Source organism: Aspergillus aculeatus, assembly GCF_001890905.1.
Source record: "Aspergillus aculeatus ATCC 16872 unplaced genomic scaffold ASPACscaffold_15, whole genome shotgun sequence".
Lineage (NCBI taxonomy): Eukaryota > Fungi > Ascomycota > Eurotiomycetes > Eurotiales > Aspergillaceae > Aspergillus > Aspergillus aculeatus.
In genome coordinates, this window is record NW_017962990.1 from 710687 (window position 1) to 730817 (window position 20131).

Below are 20131 nucleotides of genomic sequence, written 5' to 3' on the forward strand. Positions count from 1 at the left end.
GGCAGCCGAGTGACCTGTCATGACGGGAGACACATCCCATAGGTGAATATCCATAGACTGCACCCCCTGCATTAGTGAGATGAGTCCACCAGGGTAGACCACATAGTATTTGTATGTTAATGGGTATAGCAAAGTACCCACTCCCTTCAAATCCCGAACCAGCACAACTCCTTCCTTCCCTCCAGACACCATCTAACACCGATTACCCAAATCTCCTTTACACACTCAGTCAACCCACCCCAAACCAACTCCCCTAAGCCCCCCTAACCCTCCCATCCAACCTCACAACCCAAACCCTCGTCTCCCCCATCAAAAACATCTCCCCAGCCTCCCCAAACACAAAATTCGCCACCCCTCCCTCCACCCTAATCTTCCCCAACAACACCCCGCCCGCCGACCAAACATTCACCCCATCCCCACACCCCGCATACACATTTCCGGCACGATCAACCTTGATCCCATCGGGCACGCCCTTATCCGCCATCGCAAACACCCGCCGGTTCACCAGGAACGGCTCCCCGTTGATCGCCGTGATATCGAAAGCGTATCTACGCCAGCATAGTTAGCGTTCCACCCCAGTCTTATGCGGATCTCCGCAACACCACAGCCCCCTCCACAGCTAACGATCAAGATATCTGTAAGGCAGAAGCAGGGGAAAACATACATAGTCGCCGCCCGCGTCAAATCCACCGTCCCATCCCCCCGCGCCGCCCCGGTATCAGTAACGTACACCGTGCCGCCCCCGGGCGCAAAGCAGATCCCATTCGGCTTGTCGAACCCATCCGCGACCACGCGGACCGCTTTTGTGGCGGGGTCGTAGCGGTACACCTGGTTCGGGAGCTGGGGGGCCCCCGCACCCCGTAGACCCTGGATGTAGGCGTAATCCGGGTCGGTGAAATAGATACTCCCGTCGGCGGGGTGGATGGCTACGTCGTTGGGGGAGTTGAACGGTCTGGAATAGAAACTGGTGAGGAAGGGGCTGCTGGTGTAGTGGTTGTTGGTTAGGGCGAGGGTGTAGAGGCCTGCCGGGTGGGTGGGGTCCCCGTCCCCTTGGCCGCAGAAGAGGATTTCGTTGTTGTCGTTGAAAGCGTGGCCGCCGTTGGGGTTGGGGATGGCCGGGGTGGGCGTGATGAGTTGGGCGGTGAGGGGTCGGGGGCCGTCGAGGGTGAGCTTCGAGATTTGGATTGTGCTGGTGTTGGTGTGCGGGTCGGTGAGGATGTTGCTGGTCATATAGAGGGTTCGTGGTTGGGAGATGTAGATTGGGGCTTCGTGGGCGAAGGGGGTGGTCGTGTTGTTGTTTGTGGTGAGGATGCTGAGGGTGGGGTGCAGGCCGGTTAGCTTGAGGAAGTCCGGGTTGTGGACTTCGAAGGCTGGGGGGAGGGACGTTGCTGGTGTCCAGGTGGGGGTGAGTGCGGTGGTGGTCATTTTGGTGGTGGTTGCGGATGCAGGAGTATGAATGGTGGTGCGGTTGCCCTTGCTTTATTTATCGTTTGGAGGCAGTCCATGTGGTTGAGGCATGATGTAAGGGGCGCGTTGCGGTGGACAAGGCTATGCGCCAGTACTGCACCACTACCACCGGGGCCACTGCCCGCGTTGTCCTGCATTGCCTATTTCGGGCCGCTTTGGACCCCCGTTACGGGTCAAGATTGATTAGGGTTGGGATGCATATCTGACCTGCGGCCACTTTGGGGGAGGATCGCCGATCCATGGCGGGTGGTCTCACCGAGATTTCCCCGGTGCGGAATTGTTGGCGTACAAGATGGACTTGGGAAAACCGCTGTAAAGACTTCTACCCTACAAGTGTTGATCTCCTTGTCTCACTACTTTCGTCTTGAGTAATCACAGAGGCACAGCGGAGTTGAATGTTATCGGCTGACATGGAGGGATATCTGGGGTAGCTCGGAAACCTATTCCGAGAACGATAACCAGTTCCGGCCCCCATTGCACTCCCTACTGCAGAACCAGATCGAGTTAGCTGTTTCACTAGCTAGATCAAGCATTGCTGTCATACTTGAAGCTTCGCACATCTGGTTCTAACACTTTCTGTAGACCATTAGTTTGTAAACACATACTCTATATTCACCAACTATAGTGAATCTTCATACAACATTCATGTTTCATAAATCACGATTTACACACGGAATACCGAAATCCAAGAAAACATGTTCGTAACACACCAGCATCTCTGGTCAGTACATATACTGAATCGAAGCATGGTGGCAAGACAGAAGAATACTCAGCCATGCTGTGTAATTTAAGTCCTGTTAGACACTCTGTCTAGCTCATTTGGTTGTGTGCTGTGTTTGTGGATCGGGATAATACTTCACCAGATAACCATCCCTATACCTCTATCTTTCAGGGTAGTAAAAAAGAAAAACTGCATAGGGCAAATGGTCGGTATGTTTCCCGAGTGGGGATAGCAACTGCTGAACTCGAGAGCTCCCCACTCTTCATTGCCTACGCCCACACTGTGACTGTAGGCCGCCTTATTTCATGGTCTTGCATAATTCCAAAGGTAGGTTTGTCGACCGCCTCCGATCTTATCAGATCACACAGGGGGGAAACTTTGATCCACAATGCAAGACATCTCCATCCGACCGCGCGATAGGGAATAACGGCTGGGCTGTGGATAATAATATCATTCCAAAAAAAGAGAAAAAACAAATGCAACGCAAAGAAATGTGCACCTCCCCGCTCCCATTGCTATTGACAATACCAGCCAAAAAATGAGTGAAAAGGAGATAGTGAGCCAAATACCGCCCCGAAAGAAGCTCACAGCACCTCTTCTCATGGCCTAGAGCCCAAGTCCCGACCGTCTAGCCTATGTACGTACTGCCGAACAAAACCAAAAGTTCACCCGTCATGTTACCTCTACCTAGCCTCATAACCAGCCAACGCCCACCACCAACGGAATACACCCACCCGCAACCAGCGGAGCGGAGTCTCTCGCACACTGGCCCAGTCCCACCCCTTTGCTCGCCAGGTGATACAAGCATTACGCCAGTGTCCCAGCCAGCAGTCAGCCAAGCTAGCGCATACAAGCCCTGCCCCCTCCACGCGAGCTATCTCCCCACCCCAAACCGTGGGATGCGTGGCCCAGCCTGGGTTCCTGGAAATTACTTTCCTTGGGTGCAGCACAACGGTAGCTCGTTCTCATGTGATGTAAACCCAGGGCGGACTAAAATGAAAAGGTACTGTACGTACCGAAGAGCCAGGATTGGGATCCTGGTCTAGTGCGAAGTGTTAAGTGTCGCTTAGCGTGCTCCCCCCTCCCCCCTGTCAGCTTTTAGTGGGGAGTGGCGTTGTGGATTCGGGTCTGGTAATGCCGACATGGACACTGGACAGTGGATAGGGGAAGGTGCGCTTTGCGGTTGTTTTTTTGCGAGGGAAAAGTGTTTGAGGTGTTGTTAAGGGGGTTTTGGGAGCTTGATTCAATGGTTAGTTAGAGGATCTGGTTATTATTCTAACACCCCTGCAGGGGATAAGAAGTCCCTGGTCCCGGTTCTGGGAGTTGGTGCGAACGGCGAACGGCGAACGGTCCTTGCCGCTATCCCGGCTAGTGACTAGCGGGATAAGAAGCAACCCCCTTGGGCTTGCGATAGATTATGCGGTGATTTCAAAGCAGGGGTACGCAGTTTTTTTTCTTTTTTCTTTTTTTCTTTTTCGTTTAGGTTCGCTAAGATTAGTGATATTTAGCCACCGCCCACTCTATTTGTTGTTATTGAAACACGTAGCGTGCGGAGACTTATGGGATGTCAGATTAGTGCTTCTATTTCATCTATCGAATCCTTCTAGCAGGATAACTGGTGTCGTATATATATTGTAATTTGTGTAAAGGAAATGACTAAAGAATGTGATGAGCCCCGTGATTGGTCCTGTGCTTATCACCGAGCGCTTCCGCAAAACGAAATTACACCGGCGTCGTCGTGGTCGTGACCGTCGTCTTGACGTGGGGCACGGGGAAACTGCCGGCAGCCTCGAAGTCGATGCTGTGGGCGCTGCTGCTCTCGCTCAGGCTGGGGCTGTGGCGCGTGACCTCCTCGTCGGCCTCGTTGGTGACGTGGAACTGGCGCTGCTCCCAGATCTCCAGGCGGGTGTCGTGGATGCGCTCGCCGGACTCGGTGCGGTCGATGGTGGAGCGCAGCTGGGATTTGTCGCCGTTGCGGAAGCGCGACAGGTGGATGGTGGAGCTGTCGAAGCGGCTGGTGAACTTGCCCGTCGTCTTGCGGCTGCGCGTGCGGCTGCTGCGGTCGTACGAGGAGTGGTGCAGGAACCCCTTCAAGTTGAACATGCGCCGGAACAGCGTCCACGTCTGCGGCAGGTTGGCCACGATCACCGCCGTCGCCGCCTCGCGCACGTACCAGTCGACCCACTCGTCGCCGTACGGCTGCGAGATCGAGTAGTACTTCGACAGGATCGAGCACAGGATCACGAACGCCCCCAGCGAGAACACCCCCAGCAGCGTCAGCTTCTTGGTCAGGTTCAGCTTCGCCTTGATCAGCAGCGGCAGCGGAATCGCCATGATCATCAGGTCCGTCGCGATGTTGAGCGCCAGCGAGAGGATGAGGTGGTTGCGGTAGACGGAGCACTGCACGCTCTTCGGGGGCACGCTCCAGTACGCCGAGAAGGGGTGGCACCAGCCGCCGAAGAAGAGGATCTCGATCAGCAGGAAGCACACCGCGCAGAACAGGCTGATGCCTTTGACCCATTTGTGCTGCGTCAGGCCCTTGCTGGGATGGGGTTAGTTTGCGCGACGAAAGTTGGTTTGGGTGGGGGCAGGGTCTCACGTCATGGTCGAGTACAGCAGCAGCAGACACGCCTTGCACCCCCAGATTGTCCCCAACCACATCTGTTCCACCACGATGACCATCTTGCTGCCCAGGATGCGATCGGGGATGGTGGCGGGATCGATACTGTCGACCTGGTTCATGGGGATCTCGTTGGTTCCATGTTGGGCGACAAGTATGAGGAAGACCGTGAGTAGTATGTAGAGAATCTAGGGTGCATTAGTGGGTGTTTTACCATCGTATTGCATGACCCGCAGATACGTACCACTGTCACCAGCATCACATAGTCCTCGATCTGCAGGTTACGAATCGAACCCACTTGCAAGGCACGGGAGACAAATCGCATGAGTGCTATCCTGTCCGTTAGAACCATCGCACAGACGTATCGTAGTATTGTAGCATACTGATCAGCAGCACCACTGCAAACCACACCCAGGTGTTCGCACTGGACGTCATCCTGGAGTCCGAGTCCGAGAGGCTGGGTGAGGAGCCTGATAGCGAAGGCGGTTTAGGTTTCGAGCTCCCTCAATATCCGAGTCATCTGGCTGCTCAGAGTTCAGGAAAGATTGTGAGTGAGTATCAGCCAGGAACCGTAGGGCTGTCGACTCCCTTTTGTTCCTCACTTCGGGTTCTGACACTTAGGTTCGTGGGTTGGTCTCGTTCGGAGGGGTTGCCTCGATCCAGCGAAAATAGTCAACGGGCCTGACGCCACATCGGCGGGTCAACCAATCTTTCAGGTGGCTATCGCAAAGTTTATCATTACGATGGATTAAACAATTGAGGGGGAAGGAAAAATAGAAGAGAGGCGACTGGGGGACAAGCCCCTTCTAAAATGACTCGAGGGACAAGGGACCTGCTGGCTGATAAGAATTGGTGGAAATCAACACGGGCTCCAATAGTGAAGCCAGACCCAGGGCTACGGCGTACACGGCCCACCAGTGAACCTCGAAACACACAATGTCGCGCATGGACAATGTCCGGATTGGGAGAGCGGTACTCCAGCGCACACGTGGTTCCCTCGGCCGATCGCGGCGATCGATCCAAGAGGCCGCCCTCGAGGAGACACTGTGTGCCCTTGCACCTGCTGAGATGGCAGCGATCGGCACACTTAGAAAAAAAAAAGGTAGAAACTCTTTTTTACCTTTGGTGTGTGTGCACTCATAGGGCTGTTTCTACCATCCACACATATTTAATAGCATGTGGAACGTGTACACATTTTCATGATCTGGTTTGAACGATTTCTGTGACCTGGAGCGAGAGCCCAAATTCAGGAGTGGCAACCCCAGGAAAACCCCGCGAGTGCCGACTTTCAGGGGGGAAGGGAGACTCCTGACCCAGCCAGGCAGACTGCCAGGTTGTCAAGGCAGGAATAATTAAGCAGCCTTGACATCATTTGGGCCGATTGGACTCATCGGAGGCAATCTATCTTTGAAACGCTTTCCGCGGTTTTCCTTTGGACCGGCAAACTTAAAACGAGACCAGGAAAATTCTTTCACGCAACCCGCAACTGTGTTTGTTATTGTTTCCCGAAACATGTCGCAGGTCATACTGTAGATCCAAACCCAACAACTCACTGGGTGATACGGTACCAGTCTGATGTCGCGTCTCTTTTTGCCAGTTCTTGAGCCGTCTGCAACAACCGAAGCACCAGATCAAACAGAGTCCAAGTCATCCGGGGGGCAACGAAGGAGAGAAAAGAAGGAGGTCGGATCGAAATCGGAGACCGGGATTAGGGCCCTCGGGGCTCGACCGGAGCGGGTCTAGCGCCAAGCTAGTATCCGATAGGCTGTCCACCGGAAGGCAAATAATAATCTAAGTGCCAGCCCATAAGGTAGCCTACGTTCAAGGTTCCAGCTTTCAGCTCCCATTCCTTATCACACGAGTCATATAGGCATAAAAACCCCCACGGCGGCATCCCGACATCAAATCATCCAGACTGCACAAACTGGAAGGATGCAAACTCAAATTCCTGTCGGCCTTGCTTGCTCACCTCGGGACAATTTAGATTGAGGTTGCTCGTGTCGCTCGGTGCCACGGTCGAATTTGGTGTTCTTACGTCCGAGGGCCGCCCTGGTGCCTGGCCATCCCAAGGTTATGCAGGGATGCTGACCGTGGCGCTGCTGCAACTCTGTTTCTAAGCGGTCTTTCCATGGCGTGCAGTGCGCACAAGATCTTATCGCTCCCAATCAAGGCCGTCGGCGAGAAGCTCCCTCGCCGCATGCATCGATCAGTCGATCCGGAGGGGTGGACTATACTATACTTTGCTGCTGCTTATGCTGCTTACAGGGGTCTAATCTTGCTCTTGCTTCTTTGCGCACCAAAACGTAGAACAAAACAACACGATTCATCACTAATCCGATGTCGCATAGCTTCTCAGCAGTCCATCAGCCCATACATCCCACATCGAAGCCATCTTTGACATCGCAAGGACTGAGTCACTGTGTCCTTGCCAAAGAACCAAGACGTGTCTTGGCGGCATTTCTTGTCCTCGCACTCTGATCATCCCATCTTACCAGTCGGGTATATTCGACGAACGAAAGGTTATCAGATGCCAGCGCTCGATTGGCTGGTATTCAACGTTGAGGTTAACATTATCAGAAACCTATTGTCATGGCCGGGGCCAGTGAGGTGAGGCGCGTCAGTCCCGACTCCCGGCTTACCCCAAACTTGCCGCCCCACACCGCGTCCACTCCCGAGGACTCTTGCCTACCGAGTACCTTGGCAGAGGCCGGTTCGCCAAATGATTCCTGTTCAGATAGCAACAGGTGAACTGCCAAGATGGGGGTTGTAGATGGTGTATATGGATACATCAGAGTTGAATCCTATACTTGAGACATGATGGAGTTGTAGTTTATGCGTAGAAGACTGGGCATAATGCACTGCGCTGTGCGGGATCTCCATCTTAATGAGCGAGGTTATGATCCACGGGGAGTGGATATTGTTCTTCCATGGTGGATACGGGATCAGCGCTCGCAGGTTTCGAAAGATTGATAATAATAACTCACGCAGTGCGCTGTTTTTGTGTATGTGCTGCTGGGATCAGCGGTCATGGCCATGTCAGTCTTGCGAAGACGTAGTCGTAGATGGGGTGGTTGAATGACTCGACTACTCGTGATTTGCTAGCTAATGCATGCATTACTGCTGATTAAGCGGGCACAAATCGCCGCATCGTATGGGACACAACTATGCTGTGGTACGTACGGGGCTGGACTTCCGATGCAGCACCCACGACCCTTTCCAGAGGCTGCACACCGTTTCTGAAGCTATGGAATTTCCAAAACCTTATTCAATGGAAAAGCAAGACAACGGCTCGGGCTTTGTTCGGAGAAGGAATACCGGCCAATGACCATATTCATCCTTTGCTCCGTGCTGAAGGATTCGGGTGGAGCGACCTCGTGTGTACTGAAGAAAAGGGAGCATTAGGGTGGATGTAGGTTTTCCGGAAGTTTTCCGGCGCAAAAGCCTCATAATCTTCTGGAATGGTGGTTGTTGAGCTAGTATGTGGTTCAGGGTACGGTGCAGAGGGGACTATCTTGTAAGGGAGGGTGGAATGCAGCTTGTTCGGATACGAGGCGTGGGATGGCAAGGCCCGGGAGTGGGGGGATAATGCTCCTCTCGTGATCCATTGTTGGGGCTATTCTTGTGGCTTGAGTAAGGGAAAGAGTTTGTTACTCTATAGTTTATCGAATGGTTTGTAGCTTTGGGGTTGGCTTGACTTCTAACTTTTTCCGGTTGACGGCGCAGATCCGATCTTGCAGGAGGTTAGAGTTGCTCGGAATATTGGGTTGAAAATATCTTATCAGAGGAGAGGGGATCTGAGAGGAATTATGGCCTGTATCTGCAGGTATATTTTCCGGTCATAAGAGGAATTGTGACCGTGTTTCTTGAACCGACCTGGTTATGATTCATCAGCCACATTGTGGCTGGTAAGTTACAGCTTGGTTGTGGCGGTGCCAGGCGCTTCCCATGTGCATGGGAGTTCTACTTAGTATGATCTCCGGTATAAGATTTTGGCAATGTGGTTTCTGGTTACCTAGCCCCTTGAATGGTCCGCTTATTTCGTAGCTCGAGTGCTTGTAATCTGTGTGGATCATGATACAATGTTTTTCTCAACACCACGTTCTTCGACCCAAGCTTACTGACATATCTCCCGAATCATATGCGAACAGAGTTGAGAATATCATTCTCAAATGGCATGCAAAATTCACACATACTGATTACTGCTGCTAGAAAAGCTGTAGGTAATTCTTTAGGGCTCCCTACCACAACCTTCTGCATTGTTCTTGAAAAACCTCAGATAGCCATGCGAGCTTCATCCTGTCGGGGCCATCGTTCAAAGGACTTGCATTCTTGAGAATCCGACCCGAGGCGTCCATTAAGACCTCCCGAGTTGTTAGGCGCTCTGCCAGAAGTAAAGAGAAGTGGTCTCAGACTCTCCCCTCTGCTTTTAAAGTACAGATTACACCTACAGAGATGGAGCAAGTGAGCTTTTGTGTTGTCGTTTTGAAGTGTAAACACTCACCCTCTGTTGTTTGGAAAAACCTTAAAAGTTTAAACAGCTTGCATGACGACGTTAAGATCACAGGGTAGGTAGAACTACAACCGCGGCGCAATGCTATACTTGACCGACTTGACGGTCGTCCAGCAGTCCAACGCCTCCTCGCCCATGTCCCGACCGAACCCACTCTCCTTGACACCGCCGAACGGGGCATTGGCGCTCAGCAGCGACCACGCATTGACCGTGACCTGGCCCGTCTCCAGGGCGGCGGTGACCCGATGCGCGCAGTTGATGTCGTTGGTGAACACGGCCGCACTCAGCCCGTGCAGCGAATCGTTGGCCAGGCGGATAGCGTCTTCCTCCGTGTCGAAGGGGGCGATACTCTGTTCTCACCGCGTTAGATCCAGTCCAGCAAAGAACACAGGCGACAAAAGACGAAAGAAAGGTTAGGAACCGCGACAGAACATACCGCAACCGGCCCAAAGATCTCCTCCTGCATGATCTTATCCGACTGGCCCACATCCGCGAACGCCGTGTTCTGCACGAAATACCCTTTCTTCCCGACCTGCTCTCCGCCGAACAACAACCGCCGACCTGAGCTCTTCCCCTCGGCAATGTACCCGAGGATCTTCTCGAACTGCGCCTTGCTGGCCACGGGACCCTTGGTGGTCGTCTCCTCCAGCGGGTCCCCGGTGACGGGCTGGTTCTCCGCCGCGGCCTGCGCGTACGCTGTCAGGAACTGCTCGTAGATGGGCCGCTGGACGTAGATGCGCGACCCGGCGGCGCAGATCTGCCCGTTGTTGGCGGTGATGCCGATGCGCGTCCAGAGGAGGGCGTTGGCCAGGTCGCAGTCCGCGAAGACGAGACTCGGGCCCTTGCCGCCGAGTTCCAGCGACACTTGCTTGAGGTTGCTGGCGGCCGAGGCGCGGAGGATGGCGCGCCCCGCGGCGGTCGAGCCGGTGAAGGAGAGTTTGCGGATGTGCGGGTGGTGGGAGAGCGCGGCACCCGCGGAGGGGCCGTCGCCCGGCACGATGTTGACCACGCCCGGGGGGAATCCGGCTTTGCGGATCAGTTGGGCCAGTCTGAGGGCGTTGAGCGGGGTCAGTTCGGAGGGTTTGATGATCAGGGTGTTGCCGGTGGCGAGGGCGGGGGCGAGTTTCCAGGCTGTTATCATTCTGGAAGCAGGTTTTTTTCAGTATGTGATTTCCAGGTTTCGGGGGAGCGTGAGGGGAAAGGGGATTGGATAAATGTCAGGGTCCGTGTCGAATGTCCAGCAATGCAGTGCAGAAGATCATCATACTTACAGTGGTCCATTCCAAGGTACGATGGCCGCACAGACCCCTAAGGGCTCGCGGAAAGTATAGGCCACGCCTCCCGGGATGTGCAGCGTCTTGCCGTCAATCTTGTCTGCCCACCCTGCGTAGTACCGGATGGTCGACACGGCCTGCGGCACATTCAGACCCAAACTGTCCGTGTACAGAATGCCGCCCTCCAGCGCCTCGATGGATGCGAATTCCTCTGCGTCCCGCTCGATTAGACTCGCCAGTTTGTGGAGCAGCGCGGCGCGCTCGGGCCCCGGCGTGGCTTTCCATGCGGGGAAGGCGGCCGTCGCTGCCTTGACTGCGCGGTCGATGTCCTCCGGGCTGGCTGCGGAGACGTCTGCGAGAATCTTGCCGGTGGTAGGGTTCTCAACAGCCAGAGTGGCATTGCTGGCCGCGGGGGTGAATTCGTTGTTGATGAAGAGGGTGGTTGGGACTGTAGAAGGTCTCTGTCAGTGGTATGTCGATAATGGGGAGTTGTAGAGGGGAATATCGCCGGTACCTTCGATTTGACGGCCTTTGGAGCCGGTAAGTGTGATGGAGGCCATTGTGCTGTAGCTCTGGTTGAGAAAGTAATTCAAGCAGACTCGATGCAAGCTGTTGTGCTGGAGGATATACTTCTAATATAGCAGGCTACCGGGGAGCATAAGGCTGCCCCGCACTGATTCCGTGAGCATTCCGCACCTCGGAATGTGTTCCGACCGGAAATGCGGGGAACGACTGATCCGAAGAAGAGAGATAAGTCTCTGTCAGCTTCGCTCTTGATAACTCGAACCTTCACTGCCGATCCGGCTTATGCTACTTAGTGATCGCTTCAGTGGTGATGACTGATATATCTGATGGCGCACTTGTGACTCTTCGATATGGCGGGATGGCGCATCAACCTCCTTCGGCCTCCTTGTTCTTGCAAACTTGCATAAGCCAGAAAACTGTGAATTTCTTGACTTGGCGTCTGGGTGAACAATTTCAGCCACCCAGATGATCCTGTCAGAGCTGTAATCCTCCGCCTGGGCCTGGCTGAACTGAGTTTGCCCTCAGTCTCTGTTCTGATCGCTGGGATGCCGCATGTCGTCATATTGCAATTCCAACGGGGTCGCACAGCATCCCATCATCACGTACAGCCACCGCCATTTCACAATCGTCTGCCGAAAGATTCGGCAAATTGACTGCCCAAGTTCTGCGCCGCCCCTCAAAGCATTGCCCATCTTAGGCATGGTGGACTTCTATCCCGAGAGTTGGTCAGCTTACCCTTCACCCCGGACCGAGATTGTCATCTGACAGTTCACCAAGGGGCATATTGCACGAAGAGCCAATCTGACTCCTCTTCTGACCTGACACCCATGCGGATCGGACATGGTTTGCCCTCAGGGTCGATCCTCATTTGAGGAAAGGCAGAACTGTCGGAGTGAATTGGGCCCATCAGGATCGTGCATGTTTGCGGCTTCATCACATGGCATCCCGTTGCTCAGCAGGCAAAGGCATGCATCGGTTAGAGGGAGGGCGGGTCGGATAAAATGATTGTGGTTGCTGGATGACATTCAAGAGTTGAAATAACAGCCAGACTAGACTCCCATTCAATGATACTCGCAGGTCGACCAGGATTGATGTTTGGTTGAGGACCCCAAGGGATCTCTGCGCATTGACACCTTCAAGGACGGGATGGAGGCAGACAGATATAAATAGGTACTGGCAGGCTGCAGACGTAGTGTTGTGTTAGAGCGGACACTAGGCATCTTCGAGTTAATCGATTCTTCAACTTTGCCGCACCATGTTGGTGCTTCTCCTGTTGCTATACCATTTCATCGCTAGCACTGTAGTTAGTGCCAGCCCCAACGGCACTCATTACTCCTATCACGAGCTGTGGATATTGCAGACCTATTTCTGGCAGAACTTCCTCTATCCCACTAACCGGGGTCATATCGACGCCAACGACTCCTCTATCTTCGCAGCCGATGTAGGTGCTATTGTGCTATTTTCGGTTGCAATGGATCGTATTCTCAATCTCTCTTCACACTTGTTCCTGTCCATCTCCACCAATGACGGGTACTACGGCCAACACGGCCCACACGGCCAACTGGACGGCTGGTGGTTGCCCGTTTTGTACAGTATTTACTCCGTGCCGTCCCGCTTTCTCCAGACATCAAACTTCTGCCTTCCCCGCACAACTTCTACAGCTTCCACATCTCTCTAATCCCCTCCCCATCGCAGGTCCAAGGCCGTGTTCACGCAACTCGCACCTTCGACGGTCGGGAACTCAACAACGAGTATATCTTCGGTCTCTTTTCTCAGCCTGACCACCCCGGAATCTTCGGGCCTCCTATCGCGTACAACATCACCCAGTTCGCGGCCACCGACAACACCGCTGCAGCCACCACCCTCATCACCTTCAACATCACCACCTTCCAGCTGGTGGTCCCCGCCGTGATTGACACCTGGTTCCAGTACGACTCCTCCGGCAAGATCACTCAGTATGACGCCGTCTTCCGCTGGCTGGATTATCTCTTCGTTCCTCTCATGCAGGCAGCGAGAAAAATGTTCCATCTGAACGATTCAGTCCAGATTCAGAATAGAGTAGCTGCTTTGCTTGCAGACACCATCTGCCAGACACATCAGGATCACTGTCAGGGAGCAAACCAGCAGTACGCTTCTAAGGAGGATTGTGTTGTGTTCCTGACCCAGAGAGTCCGCTTCGGCTTGCCGTACGAGATGGGCCGGAACACCTTGCTGTGTCGCGAAGTGCACGACAACATGGTACGATTCAACCCGCCCGTACATTGTCCTCATATTGGGCCCAGTGGTGGCGGGTATTGTGTCGACGACATGACCTACCAGCAGGTGGTGCTGGAGAAATACTTCCGACACTCGTGGGTGCCATACGGATATGCGGATCACAACCCCTGGGTCGCTGTAGGGGCACAATGACGGTCAGAACCGATGCAAGACTCCCTCTGGAGAGAGAATGTCAGGGAAATTGTGCTGCGAACTTACCTGCTTTAGCCCCAATACGAAGCATGACAGCTGGTTGACTAAGTGGTCACGGATCTGACTTGCTGCCTACGATACTGACGGCTAGAGCATCTCACCGCGATTCCTCGACCTGTGCGGTCGGATTCGAACCAATCGAGTCAAAATTCTGTCTCTCAAAGGGAATGCAACTGTGACAAGCGAGGTGGCCCCTTCATTGCCACCAAGAATGCTCAGGGTCCTCTTGGCGCTCGTGAACGAAATTGTCGATCACGCGCAACACGATTTGGCCCTTTCCGCCCACCACATTGTAGCCCAGAAAATGAATGATTATGCGCCCTGCGCTGGAAAGCACTGCTTGTCGCGGAGAATGATCGAGACGCCGCACGCCGTGTCAAACACGCATGGGTAATTGAAGTCCGGACCAGCTGTGAACAGTAATCGACGGATTTGTGCTCTTCCGAACCCCTCTCACTTCATCACTCCGAAGATGCCTAATGGGTCATGTTGGCGTGTGCGCATGCTAGTATCGGGCTAAGGTGCAATCAACACTGCAGAATGCTGAGACCCACTGCGGACCCATCGCCCTCCCCAGACGATGCTGTCGGCCAAGTTCGTGGAGAATTTTTCATGTTGCCCCAAGGCTGAGCAGTGCCTCTCCCACTTTTCTCTTACGATGTGGGGAAGTAAAGCATGAGCAAAGTGAGGTGAGCTGAGCTGAGCATGAATGTCCTGAACCAGAAGATAGGCAACGGGTCCTGCCGCGGAGGTTTAGCGACAGCTTCAGGGCGGCCAAGCCGGACAAATACGGAGTTGAGCGGAACAGCTGGCTTCGGCCAATCTACGCTAAACGACCAATCGGGTGATTTGCGCGCGACGTCCATTGTGGTCCGAGCCTACTACCTGAGTCCTCACTCTACTCCTGCCAATGCTCTGCCTCCTGCTCCTCCTTCTCGTCTCGTATAGCCCTATGGATTCTCGTCGATAATCTCTGTATGATCGGCCTTTCGAGGCGATACATTCGCAATTATGCCATCCAAGCAGTGGGCTATCCACCACCCAACCGAAACAGGCCGTTCTTCGACGCCGCATCGGGCACTTGGTTCCTGCGCAAGACCAAGTCTCCGGGTCGAACCCCTTGCGAGGTCTTACGATCCAGTCGGTTACACAAATTGGTCACAGACGGACAACACGCGGAGTGTATACCACCAGCTATAGCACTAGAAGAGAAGTGATCAGCGAGCGCATGGCGTCAAGGTCGAGACTGACACGAGCAACGTGCCAAGCTACTTGGCCCCTGCGCGTGAATGCAGTCTAATCTCGGCGATGATAGTACCCAGTGCAGCTATCCAGTGAGACTTCGGCTTTGCCGTCGGATTTCTTTGTAGCTATCAGCACGCATCCACCATCCTTCACCCCCCTCCATCCTGACTGATTACCTCCGACACTACTGCTGCCCGGATTCTCCGCCAACCATGGGTCCACGTCCTTCACGGCAAGACTGCCCCAAGCTCCGTAGTGGGATGCCGTTTAACTTCCGGTGCATCAGCCGAGCCGCTTACGACTCTATTCGTGCAGATCAGCGTGGCCAGTCACCAATCAACACCGCGGACTAGCGACCCAGAAAAGCTGGAGGAGAGGGGGCAGCGAGACAATTCTCTGAAGACGGGAGCTCTGTGCGTGATCAAATGTCTGACATGCATCCTAGTCCGGTTGGAAACTGGTGCTCTGTCTCCACCCCCTCGGTGGCCCTCCTCCTGTACCACCCCCGGCACGACCAAACTTCCCCGGCGCAGGATTCAGAGCGAACCTAGGAAGGCATTATCGGAGCCCTTGAGGCGCGTATTCGTTCCTTATACCCTATCAGCCTTCTACCCGTATTATTTTCTTCCAGTTCAGCCAGCCAGTCATTGAGAGAACCTCATCGAAATAAGAGCTTATCTGCTTTCTTGTCGGATCGCAGTTAGGCGTGCTCGGCTCATCACAAGAACAAATCACGATCATTGACGAACTGGATGGGGGTGTCCAGCTGCAATAGCGGCCAAGAATTCCTAGTATCGATATCTGGTCGGAGTTGACGACGATAATCGTCGGCCAAGGCCTTGAGTTACAACAAGTATGATCCGACAGGGGGTTGCAGGAAACTGATGCCGGTTCTAGACAGCGATATGACACTGTCCTCATGGCAAGCGATTATTGTCTCGCGGACAGACATTGCCCCGAGACCAGAGGCAGATGGATAGATATAAAGCTCCTCGACTAACCCGTCCATTGCTCTCAATCATCATCAGCTCATCTCCTCCTCTTCCTCATCACACCTTCACTCTCTCTATTAACAATGAAAGTAGCCGATACCCCTGACTCCGCCTCCACCATCAGCATGACGAACACAATCACCATCACCGTCGAGCAGGACGGCTACTACGATATCAACGGCTCGCGGCAGGAGCCTATTGTCAACCTCCAGCTGGTGACGGGCGCGTCCAAGTTACGCAGGCAATTAAAAGAAAGCAACGAATTAATCATTTGCCCTGGTGTATACGATGGATTGTCCGCCCGAATTGCAATGAATCTTGGCTTCAAGGCCATGTACATGGTAACTTGGCTCCCCCCCCCTCTTTCCCCCGGACTTGTGCTTCAAATTCCCCAGGCCGGTCCCCATACTTATCCCGGCGGATGCGCTGACGACCCACTGTAGACCGGAGCCGGCACTACTGCCTCCCGGCTCGGACAGGCAGATCTGGGCCTAGCCCATCTGTACGAGATGCGAACCAACGCCGAGATGATAGCCAATCTGGATCCCTACGGGCCCCCACTCATTGCTGATATGGATACCGGATACGGAGGTAGGACAAACTCCTCTACTACCACCAATAATATCTCCACAGAAACGCAGAACTAACACAAATTTGTCAGGCCCCCTGTTTGTCGCCAAATCGGTGCAGCAGTACATCCAAGCCGGCGTCGCCGGCTTCCACATCGAGGACCAGATTGCCAACAAGCGTTGCGGCCATCTGGCCGGCAAGCGCGTCGTCTCCCAGGAGGAGTGGCTGACGCGTCTGCGGGCGGCGAAGATCACCAAGGACCGGCTGCGCTCTGACATCGTGCTCATCGCCCGCACGGACGCCCTGCAGCAGCACGGCTACGATGAGTGTATCAAGCGCCTGAAAGCCGCGCGCGACCTGGGCTGCGACGTCGGCCTGCTCGAGGGGTTCACCTCCAAGGAGATGGCCCGCCAGGCGGTCAAGGACCTGGCCCCGTGGCCCCTGCTGCTGAACATGGTCGAGAACGGCGCCGGGCCCGTCATCTCCACCGAGGAGGCCAAGGAGATGGGCTTCCGCATCATGATCTTTTCCTTCTGCTGCATCACCCCGGCCTATATGGGCATCAAGGCAGCGCTAGAGCGGTTGAAGAAGGACGGCGTCGTGGGACTGCCCGAGGGGATGGGCCCCAAGAAGTTGTTCGAGGTTTGTGGACTGATGGACGCGATGCGGATTGACACTGAGGCTGGTGGTGATGGGTTCTCCAATGGTGTCTAGATTTTAGTCTTCCTTTTCTCTTTTGTGTCTCTGGCATATTGCTTGTCCGGTGTTATTTTGTTTCCCCCCTACCCCGTCTATCTCCCCTTTTGGAGATAATCTTCTTTTCTTTTTTCTCTTCTTACATATACTCCTTCTTTATCCTTGATGGATGTGCATGTGGGAATTTGTACCTAGAAGGCTCCGGGGCATCACGCGCAGATACACACCCTACTATATGGGATTTATACTATCGTCTGCTCAAGCAAAATGAACACATTAAATGGAAAGAACAATGATCTTGACTGAGATGGTGTCTAATTTCGTATGCTAAACGTTTTTCTTTCTTTCCTTTTCTATCTTGTCTTCGTTTTTTTCTCTTCTTCCTCGATCCATCTCTTGCGATTCCCCCTCTATCCCCATTCTTGGCGTTTTGTTTCAGTAAAAAAAAGGTATCGAACCTTGACTACGGCAGCAATCATCTTGAAATCATCAACACTATGCGAATAATGCGGATGGAGCACTTCCCCACCCAACGAGGCGGTTACCTTCCCTTACAGCCCCATTTTGGGGGGGTAGTTATGATGCAGCAGCCTTGTAAGGAAACAGTGGGACTACCTTAATACGTATTACCATGCGCAAGTATCCCGTGTCGATCACTAGACAGACCGCAGCCGAGGGGGGCTGGTTCTTTGCTGGACTATTGGGTGATCTTATCGGTTTCGAGACTCCTCGGGTGGAGGCGGAGTACAATTATTGAGATTTGTGTTTTTGTGGATGTTTGCTTTTTCTTTATCTTCACCGACGATCGACTAGCCGGATGTGGTGCTTATACGTAAAATCCTGGAAGGATAATGTGGTTTTTATTTTATTTTTTATTTTTTACGTGAAGGCGTGGAAGGAAAAGAAGAAATTATCGAAAGAGACTTTCATCACACATGACACATACACATAATAACATCGGAAGTGGAAGTATGGAACATGAATGAGACTGGGGTTTGTGAATGGCGGAGTGGTCGAAGAAAAGAAGATCAAAAAAAAAGAGAAGGAGAGGTAACCCACCCAACAACGCTGGCTTCCTCAAGAAACACCTCAACTCAGGTCAAAGAAAAAAAAAGTATCGTAGGTCGGGGAAAACAGTAAAGAGTATCAATCATGAAGCGAAATCGAAATCAAAACCAAAACCAATCAGCATGCGGCAACCTCATGCCTGAACCTGCGAAGGCGTCACGGTTCTCCTCCTTTTTCCCCGCTGATTGCAAGGGACGGGGGCAATCTACTCTAGCGACGTCTCCTGATGCACCACGATCCGCCACTCGCCGTCAGACCCCTGGCTCCACGTCGTCGACCCCGTGCCGTTGAAGTGGATCTTGCCGCGCAGCCGCGCGTTGATCTTGTAGGTGACCGTGCCCGCCATCAGGTCGATGATGAGGACGCGCACGTCCTTGAGCTCGTACTCCTCGAAGTGGTGGAAGGGCGGCTTCAGCGCCTCCGAGAGGGACGGGTCCTTGCTCTGCAGCGTGAGGATGTCGCGCTTCGGGAACAGGAAGTTGGCGTCATCGTTGGACATCTTCTTGATTTCGGGGCCGGGGTCCGCCGACGTCAGTGCCGTCCAGAGGCGGCGTTCCATGGCCAGGAGGTCGTCGCGGATGCGTTCGTGGATTGGGGCCATTGTGGGCGGGTTTGTGTTCGGGTTGGCGGTGGTGGAGGGGAGCGGTGTTGATTTTGAGGGTGAGTTTGAGCGTGGTTCTGGTTGTGGATGTAGTTTAAGAAAGAGGATTGGGTAGAGATCTGGTTGTTTGGTTAGTCTGTCGTTTCTCGCTGTAATTTGAGGAATAGGAATGCGACGTACTGAGGTGGGCTCTCGATAGGTGGGCTCTCGATATCTCACCGCAACGCGCGCGTAGGTTTGTTAGATGACGGGTATAGAGGGCAGATGTAACGTTGTCTGGAGTATAAAAGGAAAACAGAACCAGAAGGTTGAGGTGCCAGGAACAAGATGGAAAGATGAGGTCGAAGGGGGGACAGCCCAGCGGTGACGTCATGGGCGTTGTACCCCACGTGGATGACGTCGCGACACTCTCTTCGTGTCCTCAGTATATGTAATCTTCCCCCCTCCCCTCCCGGTCCCCGTGATGGCGGAGGAAGACTCTCAGCCGTGTCATGTCATGCGATGACCGTCTGGCTCTCCTGTGGACCGTAATTTGGCGAGATCTGCGTTACCGGATGACGCAGGTGAGGATAGAGGGGTGGTGACGCAGTGGGGGAGACTGAGCGAGGACATAACTACACGGGGTGACTTTAGAATGGGAAGGAGATAGAATATGAAGTAGAAGTAGAGAATTATACTTTAGAGTTGGAGTGCTGAATGCCTGAATCTAGTTGTTCTGGACTGTGGTCTGGCAGGTGTCAACTGAGGGGAGAGGCTGGGGTGGTGATGGAGTGGGATTCTTGGCGTTGTGCCATGGTGGTGTTAATTGCACCGTATGCAATGGTTGTCATGTTTGCATTCTCCATGTCATGTGCGTATTCCCGTACCACACAAGATGTGTTAGTGGTGCCTGAGGCACAGTAACAGGCCGCCATCTCAGCCTTCTAGTTTCATCCTCCACAGCGACAGCGTGCATAAACCCGTGAGACCAGACTGCTTTCGATCACAGATCTTTTTCATTCCAGCCAATCACTATCGAAATTGCTTCTACGAGGCTACGCAGAGACCTACGCTCCCAGTCGCTATCACCTCAGGAAAGCAACCAGGGGAAAAAAGCATACCTTCCAACTACTGTACACTCAATCACAAGCCAACAAAAACTTCCTAAGCTCGGAGTCACCTCGGCCGCAGTCTCAATTACAATCCACATCCAATCTTCAGACAAGCCGAGGAGTACCCGCATCCATCCGGCATACCCAAGCAGCCCGCGACGCTGGGTCGGACACCGTGACAGCCTCAATAAGACTTTCGTGACGGCGGTTACCCAAGGGACAGTCTTTAGCCAGGTCTCCACCAATGGAACGAATTAGCATAATCTGGAAGGTGTTTAGTCG

The 20131-nt window shown here is 53.6% G+C and overlaps 6 protein-coding genes across 6 annotated transcripts; 2 read left to right on the forward strand and 4 right to left on the reverse strand.

Moving 5' to 3' along the window:
* Positions 1–253: 253 nt before the first annotated feature.
* Positions 254–1386, reverse strand: ASPACDRAFT_17764 (SMP-30/gluconolactonase/LRE family protein; the record flags this gene model as incomplete). The annotated part of the gene is made up of 2 exons (XM_020197186.2): positions 254–548; positions 665–1386. Coding segments are annotated over 2 exons (1017 nt in total), but the record flags the coding sequence as incomplete, so codon positions are not given.
* A 2337-nt stretch (positions 1387–3723) lies between these two features.
* Positions 3724–5677, reverse strand: ASPACDRAFT_124879 (uncharacterized protein). Its single transcript, XM_020196760.1, has 4 exons — positions 5192–5677; positions 5053–5138; positions 4788–4996; positions 3724–4730 (listed from the first exon to the last, which is right to left on the reverse strand). The coding sequence occupies exons 1-4, from the start codon at positions 5241–5243 to the stop codon at positions 3911–3913; spliced, it is 1167 nt and encodes a 388-aa protein (XP_020053257.1). The 5' UTR covers positions 5244–5677; the 3' UTR covers positions 3724–3910.
* Positions 5678–9009: 3332 nt separating this feature from the next.
* On the reverse strand, positions 9010–11476 carry ASPACDRAFT_124882 (putative aldehyde dehydrogenase). The gene is made up of 5 exons (XM_020196761.1): positions 11107–11476; positions 10590–11040; positions 9755–10460; positions 9310–9668; positions 9010–9252 (listed from the first exon to the last, which is right to left on the reverse strand). Exons 1-4 carry the CDS (start codon positions 11150–11152, stop codon positions 9384–9386), a joined length of 1488 nt encoding a protein of 495 aa, XP_020053258.1. The 5' UTR covers positions 11153–11476; the 3' UTR covers positions 9010–9252; positions 9310–9383.
* An 896-nt stretch (positions 11477–12372) lies between these two features.
* Positions 12373–13526, forward strand: ASPACDRAFT_1882712 (uncharacterized protein; the record flags this gene model as incomplete). Its single annotated transcript, XM_020198296.1, has 2 exons — positions 12373–12558; positions 12813–13526. The coding sequence occupies 2 exons, from the start codon at positions 12373–12375 to the stop codon at positions 13524–13526; spliced, it is 900 nt and encodes a 299-aa protein (XP_020053259.1).
* Positions 13527–15467: 1941 nt separating this feature from the next.
* ASPACDRAFT_81090 (isocitrate lyase/PEP mutase family protein) lies at positions 15468–17373 on the forward strand. The gene is made up of 3 exons (XM_020205795.1): positions 15468–16164; positions 16267–16414; positions 16485–17373. Exons 1-3 carry the CDS (start codon positions 15907–15909, stop codon positions 17105–17107), a joined length of 1029 nt encoding a protein of 342 aa, XP_020053260.1. The 5' UTR covers positions 15468–15906; the 3' UTR covers positions 17108–17373.
* A 597-nt stretch (positions 17374–17970) lies between these two features.
* On the reverse strand, positions 17971–18824 carry ASPACDRAFT_81091 (nuclear transport factor 2 family protein). Its single transcript, XM_020205796.1, has one exon. It carries the CDS (start codon positions 18756–18758, stop codon positions 18363–18365), a length of 396 nt encoding a protein of 131 aa, XP_020053261.1. The 5' UTR covers positions 18759–18824; the 3' UTR covers positions 17971–18362.
* Between the last annotated feature and the right edge of the window lie 1307 nt (positions 18825–20131).

Excerpts from the sequence above, each read along its gene's own strand:
- ASPACDRAFT_81091 (XM_020205796.1), bottom strand. The coding sequence starts at position 18,758 with ATGGCCCCAATCCACGAACGCATCCGCGACGACCTCCTGGCCATGGAA.
- ASPACDRAFT_81090 (XM_020205795.1), top strand. The coding sequence starts at position 15,907 with ATGAAAGTAGCCGATACCCCTGACTCCGCCTCCACCATCAGCATGACG. Across the intron at positions 16,165-16,266 it reads GCTTCAAGGCCATGTACATG|ACCGGAGCCGGCACTACTGC; the intron begins GTAACTTGGCTC and ends GACCCACTGTAG. Across the intron at positions 16,415-16,484 it reads TATGGATACCGGATACGGAG|GCCCCCTGTTTGTCGCCAAA; the intron begins GTAGGACAAACT and ends CAAATTTGTCAG.
- ASPACDRAFT_124882 (XM_020196761.1), bottom strand. The coding sequence starts at position 11,152 with ATGGCCTCCATCACACTTACCGGCTCCAAAGGCCGTCAAATCGAAG. Across the intron at positions 11,041-11,106 it reads CAAAGGCCGTCAAATCGAAG|TCCCAACCACCCTCTTCATC; the intron begins GTACCGGCGATA and ends GACCTTCTACAG. Across the intron at positions 9,669-9,754 it reads AGATCTTTGGGCCGGTTGCG|AGTATCGCCCCCTTCGACAC; the intron begins GTATGTTCTGTC and ends CGGTGAGAACAG.
- ASPACDRAFT_124879 (XM_020196760.1), bottom strand. The coding sequence starts at position 5,243 with ATGACGTCCAGTGCGAACACCTGGGTGTGGTTTGCAGTGGTGCTGCTG. Across the intron at positions 5,139-5,191 it reads TGCAGTGGTGCTGCTGATCA|CACTCATGCGATTTGTCTCC; the intron begins GTATGCTACAAT and ends CGGACAGGATAG. Across the intron at positions 4,997-5,052 it reads ATGTGATGCTGGTGACAGTG|ATTCTCTACATACTACTCAC; the intron begins GTACGTATCTGC and ends AATGCACCCTAG.